General features: G+C 40.3%; 1 protein-coding gene across 3 annotated transcripts in view; it reads left to right on the top strand.

Annotated features, from left to right (window-relative positions):
- Positions 1-21,308, top strand: part of lingo3b (leucine rich repeat and Ig domain containing 3b) — a 790,077-nt gene that overhangs the window by 77,750 nt on the left and 691,019 nt on the right. For 2 of the 3 annotated variants that reach the window (XR_012395340.1, XM_017352481.4), the window contains exons 2-4: positions 6,714-7,214; positions 10,983-11,398; positions 14,125-14,488. Coding sequence is in view for 2 of the 3 variants with exons in the window: in XM_017352481.4 (XP_017207970.2) it covers positions 6,741-7,214; positions 10,983-11,398; positions 14,125-14,488 (1,254 nt within the window). In the remaining variant the exon portion in view is untranslated. Of the gene's footprint in view, positions 1-6,713; positions 7,215-10,982; positions 11,525-14,124; positions 14,489-21,308 lie in introns of all 3 variants that reach the window. The other variant, XM_073932123.1, reaches the window with a different exon arrangement.

Below are 21,308 nucleotides of genomic sequence, written 5' to 3'. Positions count from 1 at the left end.
CTATAGCATTGCTATAGAATTGATGTTGACTTCCTATGATGCTGCTAGGCTGTTGCGATGGAGTTGCTATGGTTTTGTTATTGAGTTTCTAAGATGTTGCTATGGAGTTCCTATGATGTTGCTAGGGTGTTGCTATAAAGTACATATGTTACTGCTAGACTGTTGCTATAGTATTGATATTGACTTCTCATGATGTTGCTAGGGTGTTTGCTATGGAGTACATATATTATTGCTAGGCTGTTGCTATGGAGTCCCTATGATGTTGCTAGGGTGTTGCTATGGAGTAGATATGTTACTGCTAGGCTGTTGCTATAGAGTTCCTATGATGTTGCTAGGGTTTTGCTATGGAGTACATATGTTACTGCTAGACTGTTGCTATAGCATTGCTATAGTATTGATATTGACTTCCTATGATGTTGCTAGGGTGTTGCTATGAAGTACATATGTTACTGCTAGACTGTTGCTATAGCATTGCTAGTATTGATATTGACTTCCTATGATGTTGCTAGGGTGTTGCTATCGAGTACATATGTTGCTGCTAAACTGTTGCTATGGAGTTGCTATGGTATTGCTATAGAGTTCCTATCATGTTGCTATGGAGTACATATGTTACTGCTAGGCTGTTGCTATAGAATTGCTATAATATTAATATTGACTTCCTATAATGTTGCTAGGGTGTTGCTATTGAGTACATATGTTGCTGCTAGGCTGTTGCCATGGAGTTGCTATGGAGTTTCTATGATGTTTCTATGGAGTACATATGTTACTGCTAGGCTGTTGCTATGAAGTGGCTATAGTAATGCTATGGAGTTTCTATAATGTTGCTGGGGTGTTGGTATGGAGTACACATGTCACTACTAGACTGTTGCTATGGAGTTGCTACAGTATTGCTATGGATTTCCTATGATGTTGCTAGGGTGTTGCTATGGAGTTCCTAGAGGGTTGCTAGGCTGTTGCTTTATAGTTCCTATGATGTTGCAATGGAGTTATTAGGATGTTGCTTGGCTGTTGCTAGACAGTTTTAAAGTTTTTGCCATCGAGTTCCTATGATGTTGCCAAGGTGTTGCTAGGAGTTCCTAGGCTGTTGCTATACAGTTTCTAAGATTGTTGCTATGGAGTTCTTATGATGTTGCTAGGGTGTTGCTATAGATTTTCTAGGGTGTTGCTAGGCTGTTGCTACAGATATATAGCCAATATATATGTCTGTTTGTCGCAGATAAAGCAACCGACTGTTGCTTTAGAGTTGCTAGGGTGTTGCTATGGAGTCCTTGGATATTTCTAGGGTGTTGCAATGGAGTTCCTATGATATTGTTAGGCTGTTGCTATGGAGTTGCTAGTGTGTTGCTATTGAGTTTCTATGGTGTTGTTAGGCTGTTGCTAATGAGTTGCTAGGATGTTGCTATTGAGTTGCTATGGTGTTGTTATGAAGTTCCTAGTGTGTTGATAGGATGTTGCTATAGAGATGACAAGGTGTTGCTAGGGAGTTCATAGTAGGCTGCTAGGCTGTTGCTGTAGAGTTGCTATTTAGTTTCTATGATGCTGCTAGGGTGTTGCTGTTAATTTGCTAGGGTTTTGCTGTGAAGTTGCTAGGGTGTTGATATAATGTTGGTATGGAGTTGCGTCAGTATTGCTATTGAGTTCCTATGCAGTTGCTATCTAGTTCCTAGGGTCTTGCTAGACTGTTGTTATGGAGTTGCTAGGGTATTGCTATGGGATTGCTGCAGATGTTGTGTGTGGTCACTGGGTTGTTTTATGGTCTGATGAGTGTGTGTGAGGCATTTGTCAGTGAGATGGTGTGTGTGTTTTACAGCCGTGTGCTGAAGTGTATCGTCTGCTGAATCAGGCTTTCGGGAGCAGGGCTGTAAATGACAGACAGATGCATCCGTGCTGAATGGCAGAGGAATAAATGGTCATGTTTTCTCTGGTTGACGTGTGTGTGTGTGTCGAGCTCTAGTGATGCCATTAGCTGAATACACACCGCATGATGATGATCCTGTCAATCAAAGAGCTGATACTCCATAAATCAGCAGACCAGCAGCTGACAACACATATAAGATATATGTGTGTGTGTTTGTGCTTGTTTTTGTGACATATCAGGACATAAATGTGTATAATCACATGGGTAATACAAAGAGATGGTTAATTACAATTTTAAAGGCATATAAATCATACAGAGTTGTTTTAAAACGGATTAAGTGTAGGGTTGGAAAGGACAATAGAAAATACACTTTGTAAAGTATAAAAACCCATGAAATGTTCCCAAAATTTACAAAAGCAAACGCACACACTGGCCACTTTATTAGGTATACCTGTCTAACTGCTTGTTAACGAACATTTCTAATCAGCCAATGCCGTGGCAGCAGCTCAATGCATTTTGGCATGTAGACATGGTCAAGATGATCTGCTGCAGTTCAAAGCGAGCATCAGAATGGGGAAGAAAGGGGATTTAAGTGACTTTGAACATGGCATGGTTGTTGGTGCCAGACGGATTGCTCTGAGTATTTCAGAAACTGCTGATCTACTGGGATTTTCACGCACAACCATGTCTAGGGTTTACAGAGAATGCTCCAACAAAGAGGAAATATCCAGTGAGCGGCAGTTCTGTGGGCGCAAATGCCTTGTTGATGAGGCCAGAGGAGAATGGCCAGACTGGTTCCAGCTGATAGAAAGGCAACAGTAACTCAAATAAGCACTCGTTACAACCGAGCTCTGCAGAAGAGCATCTCTGAACACACAACACATCCATGTCACGTTACGGCATTAAACGGGAACAAAAAGGTGCGTATTCAAGTGCAGATTTATTAACAGTGTGCATCAAACAGAAAAACAAGGTGTCCAAAGTACGTACAAACAACAAAACAAGAAACATAAATCAGAGACAAGGCTCAGGAATCACAAACTCTGTATACCAGACTTACTAGATCGAGGAGACAAGAAAGACAAACGACGCAGCAACAAACAGAGGTGAAATGGTTGAATAAATAGTCCAGGAAATCAACGGTAAACAGACACAGCTGTGATGGCAGATCAGTGTACGTGGACCGGATGTAATGCGCGTGGTATGTATGGACTTGTAGTTTTTGGTCGCTGTAGTTCACTCTCAGTGTCCGTTGAACTGCAGCGCTCTCAGGTGGTCACTGACAGTCATGACAGTCCAACCTTGAGGCGGATGGGCTACAGCAGCAGAAGAGCACACCGGGTGCCGCTCCTGTCAGCTAAGAACAGGAAACTGAGGCTACAATTCACACAGACTCACCAAAACTGGACAATAGAAGATTGGAGAAACGTTGCTGCTCTGATGAGTCTCCATTTCTGCTGACACATTCGGATGCTCGGCTCACAATTTGGCCTCAACAACATGAAAGCATGGATCATCCTGCCTTGTATCAGCGGTTCAGGCTGGTGGTGGTGGTGTAATGGTGTGGGGGAGATTTTCTTTGGGTCCATTAGTACCAATTGAGCATCAACATCACAGCCTACCTGAGTATTGCTGCTGACCATGTCCATCCCTTTATGAGCACAGTGTCTCCATCTTCTGATGGCTACTTCCAGCAGGATAACGCACCACGTCATAAAGATAAACATGGTTTCTTGAACATGACAATTAGTTCACTGTACTCAAATGGTCACCTCAGTCACCAGAGCTCAATCCAATAGAGCACCTTAGGGATGTGGTGGAACGGGAGATTCACATCATGGATGCTGAATCTACGCCACAAAGGATTAAGGCAGATTTGAAGTCAAAAGAGGGTCCAACCCAGTACTAGTAAGGTGTACCTAATAAAGTGGCCGGTGAGTGTATGTCCAGATTTAGCTACACTTGTTTGGACTCAATTGTCTTCTCTTATATCTTATATGGTGAGAAACCAAATCGACCCATTTATGTTGACATTTCACTGCTCCTCACTAATTAAAAATGCCTCTAAATCAGCCAGAAGATGTGTTTATTAGTATCAGATGATGTGCAGTTGTTTCTCTAAGGGTTGTTATCATTAACTGATAGAAAAACAACAGATCTATGTAATGTACTCACTATGATCTGTGCGTTGGTCTGAATGTGTATGTGTGCGCATTGACATGTTGGTCATTGTATAAATTGTGTAAAACACATCTAGTTTGCTGCACTGCAGTCTTGTTTCCCACAATGCAGCTCATCTGACCTTCTCTTCCAGCCTGACGAATGAAGCATGAGGAGTTACAGCAGTGCCGTTTAAATATGTCCTTCTGTCACACTCAGGTTTATTGCTATTAAAGGGATAGTTCACCCTTAAACATCATACCTGTCATCATTTACTCCCCCTTTACTTGTTCCAGACTTGTTTGGCTTGTTTTCTTCTGTCGAGCATGAAAGAAGTTATTCAGAACAAGCTATAAAACTATTTGATTAATTAAAGGTGCCATATACTCTATTAGTTTAATAAGTGTTCTCTGATATCTACATAGTAGGTTTATAGTTCAAAAAGCTCTCCAGAATTGCTTTTATTAGCTCATTTATTGCTCCATTAAATATACAGAATCAGAAGGTCCATGATTGACCATATATGGCTCATGTCTGGATTATTAAAGAGCTCCGCTCTGATGTGCAGCTCTTATAGACATGTACACTGAACATTGACTCATATAAACTCTATCAGAGTTTTTTTCTCATTAGATCTGGTGTGGATAAAGGATAAATTAAAATTAAACTTGGCAAAGAGAGTGGTAGAGATGTATCATGTTATATGTTAGAGGTACAATCAAAGAAAACACAGCCAGGAATTAATATCAGCCTCCGCATGAACAGTTGAGCTGAGTGATCCGACACGATTCAGCATCTACATGTGTTTGTTGAAACCTACACATCAAATTTCATAATAAACAAGATCAATTAACCAAAGATGTAATTAAAAAAACCTCATGCCTCTTCAGAGTGGAGATGAATAAATGTATAATCTGTATATCCTGCATTTTGCGACCTGAGGCGGGTTTGAAACACGTCTCGTGCTGTCGTTGCCCAGTAATGCACAGAAAATAATTTGGTGCTCGCGTTTTCAAATCAAGAGTCCCACATGCAAAGTAATTTTTAAGCTTATATTTTACTTATTAAGAGAGGAAAATGATCGTTGTCTTACTAGAAAAAGTTGTTGCTTATCAAATGCAGCCTGAGACTTGCATATTAATGATCTCACAGCTTTTTTTTTTTATGAACTCAGAGCGTGATTTACATTTAGTCCTTTAGCAGATGCTTTTATCCAGAGCGACTTACAAATGAGGACAAGGAAGCAACTTACACAACTATAAGAGCAACAATGAATAAGTGCTGTAGGCGAGTTTCAGGTGTGTAAAGTGCAAGAAGCAAAACATTAGTCATTTTATTTATTTATTTTTTGAGTACAGTTAGTGGTGGAGCCAGAGAGGCAATTGCAGATTAGGAAGGGAAGTGGAGACTAAATAGTTGAGTTTTAAGTGGTTTCTTGAAAACAGCGAGTGACTCTGCTGTTCTGATGCAGTTAGGGAGTTCATTCCACCAACTGGCCAGATTGAATGTGAGAGTTCGGGAAAGTGATTTCTCCCCTCTTTGGGATGGAACCACGAGGCGACGTTCATTCACAGAACGCAAGTTTCTGGAGGACACATACATCTGCAGAAGTGAGAGCAGATAAGAAGGAGCAAAGCCAGAAGTCGCTTTGTAAGCAAACATCAGAGCTTTGAATTTGATGCGAGCAGCAACTGGCAGCCAGTGCAAACGGATGAGCAGCGGAGTGACATGTGCTCTTTTAGGTTCATTAAAGACCACTCGTGCTGCTGCGTTCTGAAGCAGCTGAAGAGGCTTGATAGAGTTAGCTGGAAGCCCGGCTAGTAGAGAGTTGCAATAGTCCAGTCTGGAGAGAACAAGAGCTTGAACAAGGAGTTGAGCTGCATGTTCAGATAGGAAGGGTCGGATCTTTCTGATGTTATAAAGTGCGAATCTGCACGATCGAGCAGTTCTAGAGATGTGGTCAGAGAAGTTTAGTTGGTCATTAGTTCAGTTCTCATTAAGTTTAGTTCTCATTAACTTCCGGCTGCAACCGTATCTGATCTAGCAACAAGCGCTTTTAACACATGTGGAATTTACATGAGAACGAGGAAACAGTGGTGTCTGAGGCTCACAGTATTATCCTTTTTTTCATACTATGGATGTCAATGGTTACAGGTTTTCAGCATTCTTCAAAATATCATCTTTTGAGAAACAACCTCAAGCAGGTTTAGGACCACTTGAGGGAGAGTAAATAGTGAGTAAATGTACATTTTTGGGTGAACTTGTGTGGGTTTAACTGTAATATAGAGATTATATGAAACTTGAAAGATTCTAGTAAAATGGAAAATAATTGAAAAGCAAAAAATAATGAAAAAAATGATAATGGTATAAAAAATGTAGAAATTTGCTGGAATTTTTGGAAATATTCAATTTTAATGTGGTGATAGTGGTCGCAGTGAAGTAGGAAATGTTCCCCTGTTTCCACCTCTCTGTGTGAACTGAATAAACTGAATAAAAATGTCTCTGTTCTGGTGGTCTCCATCTCTGTCTGTGTCTTCCTGTGTCATCATGTAGCCAAACAGTAATCACCTAAACTGTATTTTGTTAATGTTTTTCTTAATTTATATTATACATTAATATGTCTCTCTCTCTCTCTGTCTCTCTCTTGAATACAGAACATACATGTAACTACATTAATGTCTCTGTTTGTGTGCAGGAGTGTAGAGTGACACGGCGGGGGCTCATGGCGTCCTCATGGGCCGTGAGTCGTCTCTGTGGGCTGGGTCTGCTCCTGGCGCTGGCGGCTCCTTCATGTTCTGGATGTCCGCCCCGCTGTGACTGCGCTGCTCAGCTGCGCTCTGTGTCCTGCCAGCGGCGGCGTCTATCCGCCGTCCCCGAGGGCGTCCCCACAGAGACCCGCCTGCTGGACCTGAGCCGGAACCGCCTGCGCTGGGTGGCTGCCGGAGACCTGGCCCCGTACCCACGGCTGGAGGAACTGGACCTGAGTGAGAACCTGATCTCCACGCTGGAGCCCAACGCCTTCGCCAACCTGCAGGCCCTGCGCACGCTGAGACTCCGGGCAAACCAGCTCAAACTGGTGCCCATGGGAGCCTTCGCTCGCCTCACCAACCTCACCACACTGGACCTGAGTGAGAACCGGATCGTCATCCTGCTGGACTTCACCTTTCAGGATCTGCGCAGCCTCAAGAACCTGGAGGTCAGTCACATCATACTAAAAATCTGGATGCCAACATGGGCTGGGCGATATTGCAAAAAAATGAACATCAGTCAGTATCGATAATTATTGAATATTTTTTAACAATACATTTAGGAATATTAGGATTTTTTTATTTAGTTAACCACTTTATTGTAATTTACCAACAATACAAAGGTAAATAGTTGTAATAGTCATAAATAAATAAATAAAAACATATATCTGATCTGTTTATAATAAAATAAACTGAAGTGTTAAAGAGACTCAAACTTGAGGAACTACCTGCAACCCAGACTCATTCTGAAAACGTAGTCTCGTGGACGTTTCTGGAGACCGCGAAATACGTCCCGGGAGGTACGTATTTGTGCAGTTTTGGTTTTCGCGAATTCGCGAGAAGCCGCTGTGTGCGCTTTTTCGTATCTCGAATGTCTCTCGCGAGTGCCGTTCACGCCCGCACTGTTATTGCATCAACCCACCAGAGGGCGCTGTCTGACTGACTGAATGATTGACTGTGCGACCGGCCTGGAGGGGGGCTGACCCACTCGCCTCCTTTCCTAAACCCAACCAATTTTACCGATTGACCCGCCCGCCCACTCACTTCTCTAAACCCGAGCAACAATTTAGAAAAGCCGTCTAGAAAAAGAAACGCCCTCGTCTGATTTTTTTACCACGTTTTCGAATTTCACCACGTTCTCACCTTGTTATGAACTCGTTCACTTTATTTTTTGAATTCTGTTTTTGTCTTACCTGATTTCTGGAACCGCTCTTCCCTGGACTCGAACCCGGTTGCCGTGTTCAACTCCTCCTCTCTTCATCTGAAGTCTGTCGATGTATACAATGAGCTGACTGGACAAACTGGTTGCGCCGGGAAAGCCCTCCACACGGAGGAGAGTGGTCAGCCGATAAGCGCGAAAGTAAACAGCGTCATACCGCCACGTAGCGTTCGCTTTAAAAAAAATGAAATGCAGCCATACATACCTCCCAGGACGTATTTCGCTGTCTCCAGAAACATCCACGGGACTATGTTTTCAGAATGAACCTGGGTTGACTAAATGTTACAAAGTGTGCAATGATAAAGGTAGATCAACATCTGTGAGCTGTAAATAATAATACAGTTAGGGTTATGCCGATAGATGATCGCCGATGGCCAACAAACTTCACGGTGCTGAGCTGGCATCTGGACAAACTGGACAGACCTTTTCATTCCCGGTTGCTTTGCGCTCGTCCTGTCTTGTTGATATGATTATATGTGTTGCTGCGGAGACATGTTAATGCGCGCAGCTGTCAATCAATATTGGTGGGCGGGGGGACTGCACTCCTATGTCAAGTTGGGGTCGATCTGAAAACCGCTCCAATTGGTCCACCATTTTTATGTTGTTAATTTTAAAAAAAAAAGGACTGTGTGTGTTTATTTCACCCCAATATGACAGTATATAAACTATACTTACACACATATCTGTCCAAACAGCTTTAAAAGTTGATTTTTCACCATAGGTGCGCTTTAAATTATTTTGAGGTATACATTGCAATTATATATTATCTTTGTTAAACTATTTTTTTTCTAACCTGACAATTTATACCTTTGTCAATTTATATGAAAATTAGGGATGCACCGATATGGATTTTTTGGCCGATACCGATAACCGATAATTCTTCAGACTTGGAGGCCGATAGCCGATATGTATAGGCCGATAATTATAAATATTTTAAATTGTTATATTTTTTATACAGCAAACTTCATAAAAGATTAAACTGCTCTTATGAACTAAATAGTCTATACTCAAAGCAAAAAAAGCTATAACTTCAAAATTGCAAGGTGATTATAGACCTATATTCACCATTTCACATAAATCAGCATGCAAAAAATTATTTCCTTTTCTTCATAGCAAATTAGCATGCAAGTTGATTATTGCATAAAAATAATAGTTTAAATAACAAAATGGTATTTAATTAACAAGCAAATTAAATATATATTTAAATAAGATGAAAATGAAAGCACTAAGGACTGAAACCAGCTCAAACGGTCATGAATAAAACATGTTACAGTGATGTACACATGTACAAATATGTCATGTCTGAAAAAGCCTTTATCAGAGGTGTTTTGACAGTTTAGAGCCACCGTACAAGCAAACAGCTAAATACAGAGAGTACGTTTAGAAAATGCGGCACAGATTCATCCTATTTGGCGTTTTGACATGTCACATGTAGGTGCTGCTTGTCAATCAGACAACGCTTCTGCGCTCGTTCTTGCTGTCAATCGCGGGAAAATGATCGATGAAAAGTTTATGATAAACCGCTGAGAGTTTTACTCAACTGTAGAGGCAGAGTTGCCATCAGAGTCAGATTTACATACAAAACCTGCATTTAGCTGACTTTATGACATACACAGAGCAGAATATAAAGACAGAATGAGCGGCTAGTTATGAGCCCCTTTGACTGGACTCACCTCTCTCACCTCTCCCCCGTGCTACAGAGTGTGTGTGTGCGTGCGGTGACAGCTCTCACGCGAGCTCGTTATAATCAATATGAGTATACCGATCGAACTGAATACAATCTTACATTAACAACTCATGACCAGCAACGCGTTGATAATAACTATTAATCAGATTACAAACAACCGTTATGTTTACACATGTTGTAAAATGTGCGGGTCCTTCAACGGGACTGGGCTGCGGTTTGGGGTGTGTGTGAGACAGAGGGAGGGAGAAAAGACGAGCCTTTTTTTTGCAATGAGACCATTTTCTGTGATGTTCCCTTTTTGGTGACTTATTTGTTGTATCACACGGAAAGTAATAAATAATTTGGACCAAGTTACATGTATCCTCTTTCATTCACCAGCTGCAACGAAAAGAGTTCACCCCAAAACTAATATTATTCGGCCCTGGAGTAATAAGTGAATCTCCCCTGATATCTCTTAACAAAACAAAGAGACATAGCAGGAAAGGTTTACACATGTAATATTTTTCCTAAGGCGATTTAAAGCAAAATACACAATGACACTCAATCAAACACATCTACAATGATAAGGAACATGTTTACTTACTGACTTATTAACGCACAGCAATGCCACGTAAAGAAAGAACGGACTATGAAGGAATAAACAGTGTGGGAGAGATCCATTATAGTGCACTGGGCAAGTCTGAACATGTTCCGCCCATGCGAGCGCGACACGCAGGTCTGTACAATTACGTAATTTATCGGCTTAAATATATCGGCATAATTATGACATCCGATCGATAATGATAATCTTAAAAATAGCGTTTATCGGCCGATAACGATATAGGCACCGATATATCGTGCATCCCTAATGAAAATGTTTAAAATAAAAACAAAACAAGGAAGACACTAACACTAATGGCGCTTTTTCACAAGACTGATGCATTTAACAGTCATCATAATCTTAAATCCTAAATAAGTTTTTAACATTTAGATTTTTTTTCTTAAACTTATGCTCATTTACGTGCATTTATATATGTATTATATTATATCATCTTTGCATTAAATTACATGTGTGTAATGCAGTGTGTATGGCGGCAGGACAATCTGACATGATTCTCTCTTCTGGCTGCCGTTATCAGTCTCACACTATTGTTTTCCTCTTTCTGAAAGTCTTGATAACACCACCCTGGAGTTTTTCTGTTAGTATTTCAGCAAATAGGATTGTAATTATCCTCATTCACTGCACTCTTAGATTACCAACTATGATGACTCTCAGTCCTTTCGAAAGGAGTCCATAATGATTCTGTGTGTGCTCAATATTTGTGTCTGCAGGTTGGAGACAATGATCTGGTCTACATCTCCCACAAGGCGTTCTCAGGTCTGCTGTCTCTTGAGGATCTGACCATGGCGCGGTGTAACCTGACCTCCATCTCGGGCCAGACTCTGTCGTACCTGCGTGGGCTGGTGACCCTCCGCCTGCGCCACCTCAGCATCTCCACCCTGGAGGAGCAGAACTTCCGGAAGCTGACGGCGCTGCGGGGCCTGGAGATCCACGACTGGCCCTTTCTGGAGTTCATCTCCCCGCTCAGCTTCCAGGGACTCAATCTGTCCTGGCTTTTCATCACCAACACCAACATCACATCCGTACCATCTGCTTCTTTCCGAAATCTGGCTTACCTGACGGCTCTGAACCTGTCCTACAACCCCATCAGCACGCTGGAGTCCTGGGCCTTCAGAGACCTCATCAGGCCTGTGCACTTTTACATTTACATTACTGCTGTATTTACACTACCTGACAAAAGTCTTGATGCCTATCTGAGTTTTAGGAACAACATATAATAACTGGACTTCTAGTTGATCATTTGGTATCAGAAGTGTTTCATATGAAAGACAAAGCCTTCTAGATTATGCTTATTTGAGCACAATTAAATATGATCGGAAGTTGATCATTGGCTGAAAAACACTAGCTGTGCATATAGCCCAGTAACCACTACTTTAAAGGTGCTGTATGTATACGTTTGACTCTTCTAAAGCTTAAAAACACCATGTTTGTGTAGTTTTCAGAAATATGCTAAGTGAACATTCTTGTTTATCTGAGAAACAATGCTGAGTCTCAGTTCTGAAGTTCAATCTCAAATGGTTTATTTTATTTTTCCAGATCTGAGGTGAACTATCTGCTGCAGCTTTCAGTAGTATGGCAATAAATGTGACGTAAAATGGCATTCAAACTAACATTATTAGCATCTAACACTGAATAAAGCACATGAGGTGCACCTGAGCTGATCATTGTCAGTTTTCTGTTGTTCAGCTGTGAGAAACAGAAGCCGTTTCTACAATATAAATTTGAGGCATTGCTTAGAACAAAAACGGCTTTTAATATGTAGTAGGGCTGGGCGATTTAGCCAAAAAAAAAAAAATCACGATTTCGATGTTTTGTTTTTTATTGTGTCACTAGTCTTCTCAAAACATTTCAACAAGATGACTGAAGTAGCACTCTGTTTAAAAGTAACTTGAAAACCCATCTGGTTAAGGAGCATTGTATTTTTAATGGCCATGTCATACAAAAATCGGTCAAGGTGTAAATAAATGTAAAACTAATTCACAAGTTAAATAGCGTTGCTGAAGATTTGAATAAGAAATATTTGTGTAAATATTGCAGTTGCAGGAATACAGAGGGATTTTTGCTAGTTTTGCTGAGCCTGGGAAAGATTGGCTGTCAGCTCGGCTTTGTCTTCTGATTGAATGTCAGGTTGTAAAGCTGCTGCCTTTTCTTAAAAAGATCCAGTGGAAGAAAAGGACTGAACATGGAAACTGTAAAGCCTAATTTAACCCAATGTGTGAAGTTGTGGACGTATAGCAGGAGCAAATACAAGCACCAGATGTGTGTCTAATATAAAATAATATATTTAATCTATTTGTCTTTTTTCCCCCTTTTAAATACTGATCATTTGGTGCGCTTTGCTCCACTCTCTGTGTTATGCTGGCTGATCTGTCTGGGTTTCAACTAGGTCCACTAAATCACGTCATGGGGGCGGCTACTTTCATTTTCACTGCTACAGTCCCTCACCTCTGCTCGTGTTCAAACCAAAAGATCGCCGCGGTTTTTCACATGGCAGGCTTTTACGTCCTTCATACATGTTGAGATGGAGTTTATCGACTTGATGAGGGAATGTCTTGACAATCCACACAGACGTGCAACAAGTAAAATCCTACATGACTTCACGCTTTAACAGGCAGTCAAGCAGGTCGCACAGAAGCGCCGCGACACGGCGCGCACATGACAGTTTGAACTATCACACACCAAACGCGCACATTCGCATGATATTTAACATGAAACTAATCAGATGGCGCTCTGTGGCGCGGCTGAAATATGAACTGCGTCCTGAATCGTGGCTGGGCGGCGCCGGTGTGTGTATAGAAACCTGTTTAGAATTCTAAAATCCATGGCGCTGCGTGGTGCTGCACGGCGTGTCGCCGAGAGGCGCTTCTGGTGTGCTTCCTGCTTCATACAGAGTGAACCAAAGCGCATCAGTGCCATTATAATGTATCAAATATATCTATATTTTTTAAATCTTGATTTCTGGATTTGATTCAAAATTAAATCGTCTTATAATGTTAATTCGAATTAATCGAAAAAAATCGGAAAAATCGGCCAGCCCTAATATGGAGAATATTCCTTTTATCGCATGGCGTTGTTTTTAGTTAGATTACTATTTAACTCAGCCTTAAATAAGCGTTTAGACTCGATAGTCAGACTCCCTTCTGTTGGTCCTTGATTTGGCAACCTGCGTTAGAGGTCTCCCGCGGCTGTACTGCGGGAGCTGTGGGACCCACCCAGATTTCTTGCGGCGAGGGAATAAATTTCCCAATTCGACACGGTAGGGGTCGGTAAATCTGGTGTAATTAGAACGGGAGTGGGCTGTTGAACAATATAGCGCTCCCGAGAGATAGATAGATAGATAGATAGATAGATAGATAGATAGATAGATAGATAGATAGATAGATAGATAGATAGATAGATAGATAGATAGATAGATAGATAGATAGATAGATAGATAGATAGATATGAGAGAGAGAGAAAGAAAGAGAGAGAGCAAGGGGCAATAAAAAGGTGGAAACAAAACTGACATTTAGCCTACAATCCTTGCACAAACTACACTCTTATTTGTTTCCTCTCTTTCTTTTGATAGTATGCAATTTTAACGTGAGATTTTGGGAACCAGATCTAAATTTAGTGGTCGGGTAGAAAACGAATCGGGTCGGGCAGCGGGTGAACAAAGGCTGAATATGTGACGGGAGCGATCAGGTGTGGAATAAAACCTAGCGGGAGCAGGACTACAAATTCAGATCTCTAACCTGCGCTTGCGTGTGTTTTGATCCAGGAATGCAATACCTAGTTCAGCCACTGGGTGTCAATCTTACATACAAGCTCTTTAACAGAAGCAAAAATAACGAATGCGTCCTTATTTTCCAGGCTGAAGGAGCTGCACATGGTCAGCACTAACCTCCTCACGGTCGAGCCTCACGCTTTGGGAGGTCTGCGTCAGATTCGAGTCTTAAATCTGTCCAATAATGATCTGGTGACGCTGGAGGAGAGCTCCTTCCACTCGGTCAACAGCCTGGAGACGCTGCGTGTGGATGGAAACCCTCTGTCCTGCGACTGCCGCCTGCTGTGGATCCTGCAGCGCAGACGCACACTCAACTTCGACGGGAAGATGCCCGTGTGCGCCGGACCGCCGGAGGTTCAGGGGTATCTGCTGAGCATGTTCACTGATTCGGCACTGTTCGATTATTTCACCTGCCAGAAGCCCAAGATACGCAACCGCAAGATGCAGCAGGTGATGCTTTACTTTGTTTCTTACCTATAATGCACCATATGTAGAATAAGTCTCTGATGAATGTGTAGTAAAGTTTCAGCTCAAAATATCACACAGATAATGTTGTATAACTCGAGGAGCGTCTGGCTGCAGAGTTGCACTTGCATCTTCAGGCTTGCACTCTCAGGGCTCTATTTTGACGGTCCATGCGCAGAGCGCAAAACGCAGGGCGCAATTGCTTTCAGGGCGTGTCAGGATGCGTTTTTGCTAATTTAAGGACGGGAAATCTGCCTTGCACCTAGGCGCATGGTCTAAAAGGGTTGAGTTTATTTTCTTAGTGAGTTATAGGTGTGTTTTGAGAATAAACCAATTAGAGTCTCATCTCCCATTCCCTTTAAGAGTCAGCTGCGTCGCGCCAAGAGCGCATTCGCTATTTACAGGAAGTCTAAGTGGAAAAAATGAGCATTTCACAAGCAAACAGAAAACTGTTAAACAGAGCATCTACTGCGTGAGAATGAGAGATAATGGATCACGTTCACATTCGCTCTTGGATAGGGAAACCTTTACGCACAGACATCAATTAGTCTATAAATAAATACTTTTGTTTGTTAAGTGCAAATATTTGTTTCAAAACTATTTCTAAATTCAGTTCTAATTTCCAGCAAACGAATAAATGAACAATAATAATGAAGTGTGCTCAAACAACTGAGTTATATCCTAAAACACATGCTGTGCCCCATATGGTCTAAAACCTGACAGGTGGGCAAATCTAAGCTTGTTTTTAATAAAACAAATATAAATATGGATATAATAAATAATACTGATAATAATAATAACATTATACAAAAGCAAATTGTTATGAATGAACTGAAAAAGCCTCCCGAGATGAAGAAGACATAAAAGCAGTGGTTTTTCATATTTATGTCGGCTAGAAAATAATATGTTTTGTAATATTTTAATCCTTTATATTTATATCCTATATCTATTCTTATTATATCCTATATATATATCCTTAATATTTAAATGTTTTCATATGTAAAGATATTTGCCTATTGCTCTCTTGTGTGTATTAAGCAGTGTGTAAGCGAGGCGCAACTCTGCGCTGGAGTTTAGACCGGGTTTGTTTTGGTCTAATGAAAAATCTATTATAGTTTCTCAAAATAGCAACACGCCAGCGGTCCGCCTCAGAACGCCTTCCTTTTTAGAGCAGAACGCCTATGAGCGCACATATGAGCGCTAATGCATTTGCTATTTAAACAGCGTAGCGCAACGCCTCAAAACCACTCTTGCGCCAAGCTGAAACTACCAAAAGACTACTGCGCCGCGCCCTGCGCCACACTGCACCGAGTGTATGATAGGGCCCTCAGGCTTGCACTCTCTTCCTATGCAAGTGACGTCAATTACAATCGACACCTGCACTCTCCTGTCACGTCACTTGCAATCAACACAAATAAACTGAAAGTATTGCTGCGTCCCAATCCGCATACTAAATAGTATTTGAAAATAGAATTAGTATGTCCCAAACCTTAGTATGTTGAAAAGAGTATGCCAGAGGTTCCCGGATGGTTTGCTATTTCCGGTAAAAAATTTGTGTAGAAGCGTCCGTACTGTAAATGCTGATATTGTCCACAATACATTGCGCGTTGGACGTGAATTCGATTAGAACTACAAACGTGTGTGAAAAGTTTAAATAAACTACAAACATGATGGACGCGCGAGACCAACAGTCAAGTTGAGAGGCTTCGGTTAAGATGTTTGAATGACTGTTAGTCAATAGCCCCTTTCACACAGTGATACCGGTAAATATATGGAAAATTTCCGGAACGACTTTACCGGTAAATTGAAAAAAGCGCTGTTCACACAGGCGAGGACGTTACGGAATTTTCCCGGAAATGTGCATTCACACATCCACTCCAAAATACTGGTAAATTCTGACATCATTAACCAGAAATGAGCTCTAAACAGCTGCGCTTGTGTTTGTAAACATTTGACTACATCACAACCTCTGTGGATGATCAGTGTTGTGAACAACTTCGATGAAAACATATAGAGAAATGCTTTCGCATGTTGAGATGTTCATTAAATGTGTGTGTGCTGTTTCACAGGCACACGCAAAGCTTGAAGATAAACAAACAACGGCTTATCATAAGGAACTTATCGATGATTAATTACACAGTTGGCATTAAGATGATCATACAGGGTTCAACGCTAAGGATTTTTTCTACTGGTCCGATCGGGCAAGTGGTTTAGATTTTTACCTGCCCTGCCAAAATTTTCACTGGCCCCACCAAAAAAAAGGGAAGTTAATAGCTATTTTTTAACCACATATTTAAAATAATGTGTCAAAAATAAAGTCTGTAAATCTAGAATTTTAATACTTAAAAAACAATTGTAAATAAAAGTGTTATGCAAACAAAAAGAGCAGTATGGAAAATGCGCAGGCATTTTATTGCAGTTTGAAATTATTTAACAAAAGGTGGCTGACTTGTCAAACTGACGGCAAACTATGCATAACATCACTTTATTTTTATTTTGTCGTGTTGTTTCCACATAAATGTCTACTTCCAACACGTTAGAGACAGACATTTTATTTTAGCCTTTTGATTTGATGTTGCCGCCATGTTGCTGTTTCTACGTTGTACTGGTTGTTACCAGGTTACAAAAAAAAATAGCATGCTCAATCAGATAAGACGAATCGGAAAGCAATATGTTGTTTACGACATTACAGAGAAGGTAGCATTTAAAGATTTAAAAGCACAAACTTAAAATGCTCGCAATTGACAAATAGTCACAGACAAATTAAATGTTAGTGACAAGGCAGAACTGTCCCAATCGGGCCAGTAATGATTCGTTCTACTGTCCCAAGTGTCTCTCACGCTGGCCCTAGGCCACCGGGCAGCCCTTATTGTTGAGCCTGTCGTAAATTCGACGTCTTATCAATTAGAAATGATCAGACCAGAGGTTTTGAATATCAGAAAATAGACTTTATTCTCCATAATAAAGCCGAGAAAGAACAGAGCAGACCCCAGAGCATTCTGAAGTCTCTCCTGGACACCTTCTGAAGTATCTGTGTTTGTTACAATTTTTATACAGGATTATTTGACACACCCCTAAGTCTCTTTTTAACTCTTGACCATTTTTTAATAGGTTTTTAGTCTAAGGGGTCCTGCTATTCTTGGCTCTCAGCCCACTAGCTCATGTCAACAGAGATGTTACAGGTCTATGTCAGCAAAGTATAGATGCAACTTATGCAAAGGAACTAAGTGTTTACATACATTGTTATGATAGGATAATAACTTGATAATATGTTAGTCATTCTAACTTCTGACACATATAGCTTTATAGAAGTATTTAACATATATGATCAGTGCTTTACATATTCAGTTATTCTACACAATCAGTCACTCAGCCTTCTCCTAGTGTTGCTCCTGTGCAGGCATACTCATCTTACACAGACATATCACTGTATTTCTAACACACGCTGGCATGTTTGCTGCAAACACTACATACATGTTGAGAAGAGAAAATTAACTGCTTTACACTTAGAAAATACTTCGGTAACACTTTAGAATAACTATCCGTTATAACTAGTTAATAGACCATTAATAAACTGTTAGTTAACAAGTTATAAATGACTTGTTAAATAAAAGTTAATAGTTTGTTAATTATTTACAACTGTGCCTTATAGATGGGCAATGGATAACTTACAAGCCGTTAGTTGACAAGTTGTAAATGACTTCTTAACTGTATTTTAATGATTTATAACTATACCTAATACATTTTTAAGAGATCATGAACAAGCTGTTAGTAAATTACTTAATAAAGACTTGTTAAGTATCAGTTATGGTGTGTATATGTTATTGGGACGTTATTCTAAAGTTGCAGCTATTTTTCATTTATTAACTGTTAGTTAATGAGGAATAGTTGCAACTTTAGAATAACGTCCCAATAACATGCTTAAGCTAATAACTAACACTTAACTATTATATTTACTCACACTTTACAGACGAGAGTTGTTCATCGTTTGTTAACCATCTACTAATACCAATGAATCCTTGTAGAACAGCAAATGGATGGAACAAGTCCAAGCTACAGAAATTTGATGTAATATTTAAAATATAAAATGTTTGTTTCTAAACCTTGTTCCACTTATAGGCTTTTCTGTGTGCTGTGTTTTACCAAAGAAACTCCACAGATGAAATTTTAAAAGTTGTCTTTAATGTATAGAAACACACATACTGAACCATGACATGGCAGTATGCAAGAATACAAACCCATGAAGTGCTAAACATGAAAACAAAATAAATAAAAAATTTAAAATTACACCAGTGGTCTAATAAAAAAGTTTCACTGGTGTTATTATAGGGTGAACAACTGATCTGTAAAGTGTGAGTAAATATAATAGTTAAGTGTTAGTTATTAGCTCAAGCATGTTATTGGGACGTTATTCTAAAGTTGCAACTATTCCTCATTAACTAACAGTTAATAAATGAAGAATAGCTGCAACTTTAGAATAACGTCCCAATAACATATATACACTATTAACTGATACTTAACAAGCCTTTATTAAGTTATTTACTAACAGCTTGTTCATGATCTCTTACTAATTTATTAGGTATAGTTATAAATCATTAAAATACAGTTAAGAAGTCATTTACAACTTGTCAACAAACGGCTTGTAAGTTATCTATCAGCCATCTATAAGGCACAGTTGTAAATAATTAACAAACTATTAACTTTTGTTTAACAAGTCATTTATAACTTGTTAACTAACAGTTTATTAATGGTCTATTAACTAGTTATAACAGATAGTTATTCTAAAGTGTTACCAATACTTCATACAGAGAGAATAAAATCTTCTTCAAGCCCTGTCATATAAACGTGATCTGACTAATTTCTAGCAGCTAAATGTGTCTGGAGAAATATTCAAAGGCTTTTATTCTCATAAACCGTGCGGACGTAAATGCGTCTGATGATGATCTGATTGGCTAAAGCAGACGTCTCATGTCAGCACGTTCTAGACGTGCACGCGCTCTTTCCGCCAATCTTCCTTCTGCGTTCACACCGCGAAGCATTCCGGTAAATTACTGGTAATGTTACAATTTCTCTTTCCGGAAAATAGCCAGAACAAATTTACCGCTATTTTCAAAAAGGGCCTGTTCACACATACAGACCTTTCCGGAAAATTGCCGGCAATTTTCCGGAAAGGTCTGTGTGTGTGAAAGAGGCTAATATCTAACCCACTGGATAATATTAAAATGGCATTATCTGTGTTATATTTCATCTGCAACAACAATACTGACCTTATATAAAGATGCGTTTGGACATCTGAACGTCTGAATGCATAATTACCCAAAGACCTGAGGAGATTTCTCTGCATGAAAGACGTGCGTGAATGGGAGATTAACCTGCTGCTGCTGCTTCTCCAATAAGGTAGGAAGTTAAATATGACAGAAATGTGGATGATGTGTGTGTATGACTAAGCAACACAACGATCTGTTAAAGGGCCATGAAACCCCTCGTTTCAGCAGGGTGTTTTCACACCTCTACTTTGGAAAAAGTCAGAAAAGTGGGCGTGTCCAGCTCTGTTTAGGGGGGAGTGTCGGAGAAAGAAAAGAGGCTTGGTGTGGGAGTGTCTATTTGGGCGCGCTGAATTTCAGAGTCAAAACACAACCACAGCAGACAATGTGACTGTGTTTACATGGACATCTGTAGTCGAATTATTTGCCAAATTATTAAATGGTGGACTTTAACTGCAGTTTGGCTCTTTCATTCAGGGAATTCATTCATGTCCCTCCCGACAAACGAGATATTTGATTGGAGAAACTGCTCTAAGCGTGTATTTTTCATGCAATGTTTGATACCGCACGGCGAATGAGAGAAAAAAAACCTCTGCATTTCCCGGAAACTTAGATGCACATGGCAGGTAGTGTCAGAAAGCCGCGTGTGTTATTCCGGTCACTAAATCCAACACGAGGTTATAGTTTGGTTGTAACTGTTAGTGCTAACTTGTTTACACTCGGTGCAATAGTTTGTTTGATACGAATAAAATACGAACTGAATAAACAAAGAGCACTGGTCGCTCACTTACCAAATCTGTAGAGACAGGACAATCACCAGCAACTAGAGCCGCGTCTTTATTAAGAGGAGACTACAAGAGAATCCGGATCTCAGCGTTTGCAGATGAGAACAGCTCTCAGGTAAACAATAATCCTCCTTAGACACGTAAGTTATTGTTGTGGAGCGTCGCGTACACTGTTAATCCACACGTGACTCCAGCTGAGCTCTCACAGAGAGAAAATGAAAACAAAACTTCACTGCAGCAAACTATAAAAGCAACACTTCACGCTTGTTTTTTCAACACAACGTGGCGTCTCTGTCGTCTAAACACTGTGACAGTAATGAATATTAATGAAGTTGCACAATAGAGCGCGCTGATTGGTTTGAACCAAGTCTTACTCATGCATTAATGCAGCACACTGTAAGACGTAATAAGACACACTCTGGCACAGACGTCCAGTCTGCACGCTGGAATACACGCTATTATGTCATGACCGTGACGCAGCTTCAAAAATTCATTTCAAACCGGAAGTACGAATTTGCTTGAAATAACGCAAAAACAACCAATTTACACTTTTTAGTGAAATATAGGTGTCCTAATAGTGTTTTTAGCAGTGTGGGACACATATACCACTGTCAACAGCTCAACACATGTGTTTTGGTGTTTCGTGACCCTTTAAGAGCTGATCTCCGAGTGTGTGTCTCCTGAAAACAAAGTTAAAATAGACAGGCAAAGAGAGGAGCAAGGACACTGAACATTCTTACATAAAGCAGTGTTTTA

This window comes from Danio rerio, chromosome 2, assembly GCF_049306965.1.
Source record: "Danio rerio strain Tuebingen ecotype United States chromosome 2, GRCz12tu, whole genome shotgun sequence".
Taxonomy (NCBI): Eukaryota; Metazoa; Chordata; class Actinopteri; order Cypriniformes; family Danionidae; genus Danio; species Danio rerio.
Note: the sequence above shows the minus strand (reverse complement) of the source record. Positions and strands in the feature narration are given on the sequence as shown.